The 11,024-nt window shown below is 38.4% G+C and overlaps 1 protein-coding gene across 1 annotated transcript in view; it reads left to right on the top strand.

Moving 5' to 3' along the window:
• LOC124388458 (voltage-dependent T-type calcium channel subunit alpha-1I-like) overlaps positions 1-11,024 on the top strand; it is a 166,612-nt gene that overhangs the window by 110,606 nt on the left and 44,982 nt on the right. The window contains 6 exon segments of the mRNA XM_046853083.1: positions 1,990-2,141; positions 4,722-4,907; positions 6,305-6,422; positions 6,513-6,668; positions 6,859-6,949; positions 9,049-9,194. Coding sequence (XP_046709039.1) covers positions 1,990-2,141; positions 4,722-4,907; positions 6,305-6,422; positions 6,513-6,668; positions 6,859-6,949; positions 9,049-9,194 — 849 coding nt within the window.

The raw sequence follows: 11,024 nt of genomic DNA, 5'->3' as shown, positions 1-11,024 counted from the left end.
GTAGGTTAGTTAACAAGCACAATCTGACTCTTTGCTCTGTCTAATCGACAAAGGGGATTGATTGCAGAGCGCCTGGATTGTCATGTGATAACAGCACAAAGAAGCACAAATAGACAAAGAACCTGGAAACAGCAAGAGACGAAAGCTCGGGTGCCAGAGATTTGGTTTTTCCTCATTTTTATCTGTCAGTTTTAAGCTGTATGTGCAGTTATTATTGCCCATTTTATATGCCTTTGCTTAATGTTTATGTACATAGTCTAATGCTAAAGTGAAAGGAGAGTACAGTATTCAAAATATTCTCTATACCGAATTCTTGGTTGGAAAGCGAGGAGCTTTAGATCATTTTTGATGGGTTTTTTTTTACTGGTGCCTCTTTTTCCAACTAACAGCGAACGCTTCACTTCAAGGGTCAATTTAGGCAGGAACTTCTGCTCATTGTGCACGTCCTAAATACGTTTTCGAGTGCTGTGGGTGTGTAACGAGAGTTTTGTGAGATAATAAGGAAAGTGAAAGTGGAATTTTTTTTTACTGGCTTTTATACAATAGGTAGTTTGTTTTAAAGACACTCTTTCATTTGTTCTTTCTTTCTTTTTTTGTCTCTCTATCTTGCCATTTTAATCATGCACAATACATGCTGTGAGAAAACCTGTAAATTAGTTTTTTTCTGTTCTCTGACATCTTTAATTTGAGGAAAAGAAAAATATATTTGACCATAAACAAAGTTATCTGGATTTCTGTTTGTATTTCTGTTTGTATTTCAAACCTATCTGTCTACCTGACGTTGAGAAAGAAGCTAGTTTAACCAACACAGTCTGCATAATGATGATGAACATCAAGCTTTGGTTATGTTTCTGGATAATTGGTGAATCTAGATGTATTCCAGTCTTGGAAGGTGTCATTTTTTTTGTACAGGATAAAATCTTGAGACCGTTGCAACTTTGAATCAAAAAGGTCTCAACCAAGATGTAGACGGAGGTCTCCAACCTTTTGTTCACCGAAGATCAGTTTAATTTTTTAAATATTCATGGAAAGTGGCAAATGGGACAAATGTATGTGATGAAGGGTGGGAACTAAAGACACATTTTTGTAGGATATTTGTTTAATGCTCATGGTAATCATTAGCTGAACCTCTTGCAAATTTGGAAATGATGTTTTCTGAAAATGCGCCGTATGTAGTATCAAAAAGTTTCGAGACTAGTTTTGTAACATGCCAACAGATAGCAGCACAAAGCTGCATGCACAGTCGCAGGGAGCACCGACTTTTATAGAAGACATCGTCTTGTGTACATTGAGAGCTGTGCAAATGGTGCTATACCACCTATGTGAGTTACTTACGTTTGCGAATTCAACATGGACAGCAAGTTAGAACAAACGACGATGCAACCTACTAACCAGATTTGGCTCTTGAGGTCTTCGGCCTCAAAGGTTGCCGTTTTGACACCATTGAGGAGATCCAAGATTTCCAGGACATATTCCAAAAGTGTCAGGAACGCTATTGCTGTGCAAGGGGACTGTCACAAAGGTGATAGTGGGTAAACATGGAAAAATAAAGTATAATAAAACTTTCTTGTAAACAGAGCTAATCTTGAAACTTTTTGATACCACCTCGTACATTTGGATAGTGCACAATAAATAATACAGTGTCATATCTATAGAAAATTACTCCAAAATGTACTTGCATTCTGGTTAGGGACAGCTAAAGGCATATTTTCAATTTTGTAAAACTATGATGATGCAAATATTTGTGCCTAATGTTACATGGAGTTCCCATTAAACTGACAACTTGGTGTGCATTAGACATTTGCTGCTGCTCTGCTGTAAAATGAAGCAAAAGAATTCTAGAAAAGAAGCAGACAATATATTTAATATTTATTTAATAAATATTTTTCATGCATTTTTCAGTAAAATAAAAATGTAACTGCAGAAAAAGACACTTATTTAAATCACAATTTTTTCCCTCGCACTCATCCATCTTTCTTATTGTGTCAGCCCGAGGAGCTGACAAACGTCCTGGAGATCTGCAACATCGTCTTCACCAGCATGTTTGCCCTGGAGATGATCCTGAAGCTGACTGCCTTCGGTTGTTTCAACTACCTGCACAATCCGTACAACATATTTGATGGGATCATCGTTATCATCAGGTGAGAGCCTTGGGATCGGTGCAACTGAGCTGTCAGAACTTTTACAACATCCCTTTGGTTTCTTTAGTCACTTTTTTCTTGTACAAAAATATAGACACAAGTTGCACTCGTTCGTAAGTGTGTACACGTGACTGGTTGAGAACAACACCTGCAGAAGATTCAACCAAAATCCTGTCTCCTCATGACTCGCTGATTTATATAATTGGAAGAGGAAAGCTGAATGTTTTCTTCTCCTCCACCATTTGAGTCCAGGTGATAATTACAAGATAAGACTATTCTCAGCTTCGTGTCAGGATTCTTAAAACAATCCGTGTTTGATTGCTGGGTTTGAAGCAGTGATTGCAGTCTTCAGCTTTGAAATCACCAGACAAAGGAACTGAGTTAAAGTTGGTTGTTGTATTTAAAGTCAGTTTGGGTAGTGCTAGCTTCAAGTGTGTGATATTACAACTGTTTGTGTAAAAAAAAACAGTTTAGTGCTTTTAAGAATAGATATTACTGCTTTAGATGAACTTGCATGCAGATTTCAATCCACAACAAACTAAACAGAGGCTACAGTATTGAGTAAATCCATCCTGAGCCAACATAGGGGCCATTAAAAAAAACCTAGCATCTTATGGGTAAGCATTAGCATATAAGATATAGAAAAATAAAGAGGAACTAAACAATATGTCAATAGGAGACCATGAATGAATGTAAAAAAGTGTGAGTCCTGGGCAATTTCTGTTCTGGGTATAACATTTCCATTCAGAGTATTCGAATGTAGGTTCAAAAAATCTAAATTCATTAAAAAAATTTTTCCACTTCTTATCTATGATATGCAATCCATAATTTTTTAATGCTGATGTTCGCCGAATACTAATACTAATCCAGACAAAATCTTAACATGTATTTTTAACTGCTCAACCATTTCAATAATCAAACCTTCTTGACAACTCTATAACCAACATTTTACTCGTTGCCATGTCAAATATTTGTTAATACATTCTTCTTTACCTCAGTAATGTGTCCTTGAAAGCAGGACCATAGTTGCTGCTTTGTGAATTGAGGATGGAGGCCCGGAGGAAGCGAATAGTAAGGTGGACACACCTGTGTTGAATTTTACTGCTCACTTTTCCTGGCTCTGCCCTCCATTCACAAACCAGCTCTCAACCGTGCCCCCTTCTCCAGTATTTATATCGTAAATTAATCAAGATGGCAGACAACAGTTAGTGCATAAAACAGCATGTGGAAATGAAGATTCTTGTGAACGAAGGCATAAAAACCCACAGATATCTACAGAAGACTTCAAACAAAGTAAGGTAAGTCAAAAAGAGGCACTTGAATGGTGTAAACGTTTAAAAGATGGCCGGACGTTCATCAGAGAGTATCTCGGTCGTTGTGGTTCCCAGCCCACAGCAGTCATTCCTGTATCCTGGATCATCGACTAGTTCCTCGTAGGTCAGGATTTCAGCACTGGTGGTGAAGTGATGCAGGGTGTCCTATGATGGTTCAGGCGTTCAAATCTTTCTATGGCAAAACTGTCCAGGCATCAGTTAAAGACTGGGATAAGTGTAGAAATGCAGTTTCCACTCCTTGAAATTAGTTCTTTCATTTTATAAACTAAAGAGTTCCGTTTTAACTTGATTGCCCCTCGTAGATACGTTGTTAAATCAAGAGCTTTATCGCTTTATATAAATATTAATAGCGTTATGGTCAAGGTTTGAACCGATCAGAAGGTCGTGAGTTCAAATCCCCGCACCACAAATCTACCACTGTCTCAATTCGACAAAACAAATGACCTGAATGTAGTTTTTAATGGTTAACACATTAAATAAAAGTGTTTTAGGAAGTTGTCGGTTCAAGGAAATCCTTTGGGAACAGCTTCAGTATGCCTTCTACAAATATACCCATAGGTATTTAATTGGGCTGAGATCTGATTCACATGATTGAGCAATTTTCTAAGCTCTTGCCAGGTGGATGAGAGCGGAGTCATCTTAGAAAAGACAGCTTCAATCAGGAGAGAAGAACTTCGTACTGATTTGCAGTGATGTTTTACTTTAACGGGACAAGTGGACTTAAATCACGCCATGAAAATCCCCGTCATATCATTCTTTCATCTTTTAGATAACTGCGAAACATGATTGTCTTTATGCTTTATATCTCAGGAGTACCTCTTAAACATGTCCACGTTTTTTTTTTTTATATATATATATATAACTTTCTTTTATCTGCCTTTCCTGTACATCTGTCTTCTTTCACATCTCTACATTCTGTTTACACCTTCCCAGTTTTCTTCTTTATTTATTTTTTTACCAGTTATACACCTTTACACGCTCTTTTCCTCTCCCATCCATTTACCATTTCCTTCTGTTCCATGCTTTGTTTTTAATCCACTCTTTGTCTCTTCCTTTTCATTTGTACACTCAAGTACACATTTAAACACCCACTGCCCATCTGTGTCTTTCTATCTTTCTATCTGTTAACTTTCTTTACTCCTGCCTTCCTTCTCTCACATTATTTCCCTTCTTTTTTCAAAATGGAACATATGTAATCTCTTCTTCCTCCCTCATTTCCTCTGTCTCTGATTCTCTTTTCCTGCAGTGTGTGTGAGATCGTCGGACAGTCCGATGGCGGCCTGAGCGTGTTGAGGACGTTCAGGCTGCTCCGTGTGTTAAAGCTGGTGCGCTTCATGCCCGCTCTGCGCCGCCAGCTTGTCGTCCTGATGAAAACCATGGACAACGTGGCCACGTTTTGCATGCTACTCATGCTCTTCATCTTCATCTTCAGGTGTGTGTGTGAGTGAGTGAATGAGTGTGTGGGTGGGCAAAGGTCTGAGAATTGGGAGAGAATCGAGAGAGGATAGAGTGAGAATGGGAATTCTAGCTTCATTCAGCGTGAAAAAGAAAAAAAAATGGATTGAGAAAGACTTGAACGAAACAGGCGAAATGAGGAAAGATGTACACTGAAAGAAGGGACAGGAAAAAGAGGGAAGTGACTGGGTGAGTTATGAAGACAAATGGAGTCCATGATCTTCTCTATTCGCCTCAGTTCATGGGGCATATGAGAGTCACACACACACACACACACACACACACACACACACACACACACACACACACACACACACACACAAATACACACACCTGCTACAGGGATCTGCTCCAGCCTTACACATTTTTCTGTGTCCCTTAGTTCAGTCATGCTGACCTAGAAACCTACAGAAAAATAAGAGCCTTTTCTCAGTGTATACAAACACACACACACACACACACACACACACACACACACACACACACACACACACACACACACACACACACACACACACACATAGACATAACAAATGTTGAGGAGATAAATTATACAGCTTTGAGAATATGGTTTCAAACCGAATGTAATCGGAAGAAATGAAAAACTGATACTTTGCAATAATCTGGCTATATTTTAGTAAATTTACAAAAAATATTTATCATATAGTTATAAATAATTGATATGCTAAGTTATTCTACTCAAATAAAAAGCACTGTTGTTATGCGGTGTTGTTATGCGGTGTGTGTTATTAGCTAGCTAGTTACAATTTGATAACAGTATAACACAAAACAACACATGGTCAGATATACTGAGGACAACTGAACAGAAAATTACATGAGCCGGAGTGACTGCCAGTATTATTGTGATTTTAAATATGATTTTAAGATTTTATTATGATTATGTTACATTATGTTGAATGTACCATTTTGTTGGTTGGTGGTTAAATCTAACAAATTATTAGGCTAACTGAGGGAAATTTTAATTTGAAAGCCAACCTTTAATATCAAATATCAGATATAATATGAGTTAGACATATATTCAAATTACAATTTGTAAATATGTCTCTGCCATTGTTCAGAAGGCGTTTCCACATATGGGGCACGTATTCAGCCCACAGGCATTAGTTTGGAGACCCTTGGCTTAGTGGTTAAGGCATTGGACTTTGGATCTGATGGTCATGAGTTTAAATCCCATAACTTACCCACTGATGGTCCAGTTGAGTAAATTAATGTATGCCATGGGATTTTAAATTGCTTGTCTGTGATAGTTTTAAAGGTACAATCGTTGTTAGTTGTAGTTGTCGTCAATATCTACGTATTTCAATAACTATATAAGGGTTAAAAAGGCTGCCTTTTATATCTGACTCATTGCAGTATCTTGGGAATGCACATATTTGGCTGTAAGTTCAGCCTGAAGACAGATGCTGGCGACACAGTTCCTGACAGGAAGAACTTTGACTCTTTGCTGTGGGCCATAGTGACGGTTTTTCAGGTATTGCGTTCGCCAAGTAAAAACCTAGAATTATTACCTCAATCGCTCAGCATCAATTTTGTAATAAATGTCTGTGTGTATCCCTTCTAGATCCTGACTCAGGAGGACTGGAACGTGGTGTTGTATAATGGCATGGCCTCCACCTCTCCTCTGGCAGCTCTCTATTTCGTGGCTCTTATGACGTTTGGAAACTATGTGCTTTTTAACCTACTTGTTGCTATTCTGGTAGAGGGATTTCAGGCAGAGGCAAGGCAACTGAACCAGATATATCTCTATGTCTATGAAATGTCAATAGCATTGTAAAAAGAAATTTGAAAAAATCCATCTGCTCTACAAAAGATCTGTTGCACTAATGGGAGTCCAAGGTGCTATTTTTTGTACTTTTGTCCTGTTTAAATCCACATCCTCAAAATGTTTTCTGTCATTCCTCTATTAGGGTGATGCTAATCGCTCATATTCAGATGATGACGGATCGTCCTCCAACTATGATGGAAGTGAGAGACACAAGGATTCGCTCCAGCTCTCAGGTAGATTAACATAAAATGGGCATGTAGCGTAGCATGCATTCCACCAAACAACATCAAACAACATTTTATAATCAAAAAACGAGCAGGAGCTCCCTCATTGAGGCCTTTCTCCAGTATGAGCCACCATATGGCTTTCTTATCCACTAGGAGTCCCATTCTGTTATGTCTCCCCTAACTTAAATGAATAACTTTTCCATTCTGTTTTCTAGCATGAGTCTCTTTTTTTCCCAAAAGTCCCAACATAAGTCTATTCTGCAGTCCATTCTCCTTAATCAATGTTTGTTTGATAAAATGACCATAAGATTTGTATGTGCTTTTTGAACACCCCATTCCACATGTAGTCAATATTTACTATTATAATAACCACCATTTTTCCGGGAAGGTGTTCCACTAGAATTTGGAGTGTGCTTGCAGGGATTTAGCCAGAAGTGCATTAGTAAAGTCAGGTACTGATGCAGGGTTAGGAGGCCTGGGGTTCCAATTCACCCCAAAAGTGTTCAATAGGTTTGAGGTCAGAGCTCTCTAGCTGGCCAATCAAGATCTTTCAATCCAAACCTTGTCAAGTGTATATTCATGGATATCTTTTGGTGTGTTACATGCCAATTCTTATGTACCTTTTTTCCAGTACTCAGTACAAGTCTATTCACCAGAGTGAGTCCATTCTTCTCAACCAGAAACCCCTTTGCAAGGAAGACTATATGCCCCTCTACATTCATTTCCTTTTCTTGAATCTATTGTGAGGCACTTCTCCAAGATGAACCCTTGCTTCTCTAGTTCTTTCCTCACTCTTCAGTTTGACCCTACCTTTGTCCATCGCTTCATCTTTTTCTGATGTCAAAAATACATCCCTTTTTTTTTTTTTTATACCTGAGCCCTTTCCAACTTAACCATTTTGTCAAATACACCACATTTTTTCCAATACTCGTCCGATTTGCTTCTGCAGTCCCCCATCTGGGATCATTTCTTGCTTCTTTAAGTCCCTTCTTCAGTGCCCAGTATGAGCCCCTTTTTCAGAATGAGTCATTTCTTTTCCACTGTAGGACCAGCAGGACTTCTCCAGCAGGACTCCTTGCTTTTACATTAGTCCCATCTCCAATCTTTTATCAAGTTGGGGATTTGCATTTCCATTATAAATCCTACTTCAGCAAGGGATTTTTTTTCTGCAGTATGACTCTTCTCCAGAATGAGTTTCCTCTTCAGAATAATCATACAATAATTTCACCAGTACTGAATATCATCTCCTGTATGAGCATCTTAATTATTGCTCGAGTTTCCTTTTATATAGTATGACTTCATTTGCATCGATCGTTCTGAGTCCACTCAAGGTTGCTGTTATTTTTGTCTATAATTAAGCCCACAAAGGCCAGTCTTCTCTATTATCCATTTCTGACCTACTTTAGTTCTTACCTGCAATCTTCTCAGCTAATTGTGTAGAATGGAGACTTGGTTTGTCTTGCTCATATGCACTTAACCCAGGATAGACCCAGACTCATGATCTCTCTGAAAAGCCATCTTTCCATTGTTTAAATTTTTAACATCTCAGCACTAGAGTGTAGAGACAATTTTTCTATGATGTGTAAATCATGCTTTGCTTTGTAGGTTGCCTCATTTAGCATTTAGATCAAGAGAAGAGAGGCAGCAGTGTCCATGGAAGTCCTCATAGTGCGTCCTTATTTCCTAGTATGTGAGGGTAGTTCTCGTAATTACCTGTCCTTTTGGATGTGTCATATCTTGATTCGTTTCTTATTTTCCTCACTGGTTAATTTCTCTCTTCTAACTAAAGTTTCTTTGATACAGTATGGGGAATAATTTACATTAAAGCTAACATTTTTTAAAAAGCTGTGGAAGACAACTCAAAGTCAACCCTTTAGCTAGCCTAAACCGAGGGTCAGGCAAAACTTTTAATAAATGGCAAGAAAATGAATGAGCTTTTCCCATATATTTTAATGCACAAACAGAAAACTGTCAGGTGACTGGCGCCAACCACTTCCTTTAAACTACCTTATACAACACTAAACAATGTCATGGAGTTTAGCTTTTAATTTTTCCTGTTTTAATTTGAGTTGAGCTGACTGATGTTGCACTCTTTTTCTCTCTAGATCCTAAACTTTGTGCTTTGACTCCCAATGGGCACCTGGAGATGAACACCATAGGAGGAGGAAGGATCAATTTGGAAGAGGAATCTCGTAAGAGCAGTGTCACTAGTCTGGACAAGAGCAGTTTGGAGCAACGATCTTTCTCACTGGTGAGTGCACAATAGCAAATCAATCACCTATAAAATTTTATAATGAGTACAGGTAGTCTCCGATTAAAGACGGTTCGACTTATGATCATGATAAATTAGTAAAAATATTTAACGTTTCGTGTGGCAGGCAAACGTTAAAGATCAAGTTTATTTTAAAAGCGCTTTTTGCAATGGATATGGTCTCAAAGCAGCTTTACAGAGAATTATAGAACAAAAAATAAATAATTAATATAAGTCAATGATGTTATTCCCTGTAGCAGCGTATATGTGGTACAATACATTGGGACACTGTCAAGACGTACTCATCTCCTGCCTTGTGAGATGCCATACTCTTGCCAGAACTCTTGACAGAGTTCAGTTGTCTCGGTGTTAGAGCGAATCTTTTCTCCTAATTTTAGCTCTTGTCGCTCTCCTATTTATCGGTGTTGCCAGACACTAATCCAGAGTGCACCGAATAGTCCCAGTGGTTAGGTGTTTACTTCGTCCAGCTCCACCCTCTACTTGCGAGAACCCGCTGCCACATATGTACTGTTTTTACATTTAGGATTTCCTTTGAACCAGCACAAGATTTCAGAAAAGAATTTCAGATCGAAGATTGAAGTTTATAGAGCAAAGAGCAAAGATCACAATTCTAACACTAGAAACGCAGTAGAATCTTCCATAAACAGTGCAAAAGTTATATTTTCGGGTAGATTTGAGTACATATTGTGTATCCCTAATAGAAATTGGTCAATTTTGTAGAACTTAAAAGCTAAAATAAAATAAATAGCCAGACTTTAAAGGACCTTGAATTGTATTTCTGGAACAAAATGTACAATTTGAACATAAAAACTCTATTATAGCAACTGTGAATGTATATATGTATAATAAAATGTGTGTTAGCAGTACTTTTATTAACACTAAACTTTTATTTTTTCCTTTAAATTTGGTCTTTGGTATAGCAGAAAGAAAGAGAAATATCAAGTGCTTATCCTTTCGCTGATTCAGTAGTGACCAGCGTCTAAGCCTCGAGCTTAGCCACGAACATATTAGTTACATATGAAGCAGAGTTGGACTCAAACTGCTGACTCTCAGCCCACTGAATGTCTGTGATTTCCATCAGCTCTTCGTACATGCTGGCTGCTTCTTCAGAAAAGTCACATGCTGCTAATGAGTCAATGAAACATTTGCCATAATTATTGCTTTGATTAGAAATCGCTCGGCCAGAGAGTGCTCTGGCGCTCCCTGTTAGTGTCCACAATGTGTGAGCATTTTAGTGAGACCAAAATTCCCTGGGTAAGATGCCAAACCCCCAACCATGACTGTGGGGTTTCCATAGCAACTCCTTTTTAATTGAGACAGCCATGGATAGAGAAAAGGAGAGAGAGAGAGAGAGAGAGAGAGAGAGAGAGAGAGAGAGAGAACTCGATGGTTTAAATATAGTGTTGTAGTGACGCACCATGCATGGGAGATCACGAGATTATCCATGCTAGAGCTGATATTTCGATGAGTTAAACACACACATACGCATACACTGAAAATGTAGTGCTGAATGTCGAATCAATCAGCATATGCACTCCATTCACAATGTTCACAAAACAGCTCCACGTAAATCCACCAAACATCGCACCATGCGTTTCTCGCTTTTAACCGTTATGTTTTATTCGACAGTTAACAAGTACCAAGTGCGTGCGCTGCCTCTCTCCTGTTGGCACGTGGCATCGCCTCCTGTTTTAAAGTAATTTTAGATGACTTAATAACAGTTAACAAGGTTTCTATGGCAACTGTTTCGTTACCTCCACTGGCACTAAATATGGCCAATTGTCCTCTTTTACAGCAAACACATACAGC

The sequence above is a fragment of the Silurus meridionalis genome, chromosome 1, assembly GCF_014805685.1.
Source record: "Silurus meridionalis isolate SWU-2019-XX chromosome 1, ASM1480568v1, whole genome shotgun sequence".
In the NCBI taxonomy this organism is placed as follows: Eukaryota; Metazoa; Chordata; class Actinopteri; order Siluriformes; family Siluridae; genus Silurus; species Silurus meridionalis.
This window is presented reverse-complemented; position numbering and strand designations above follow the sequence as displayed.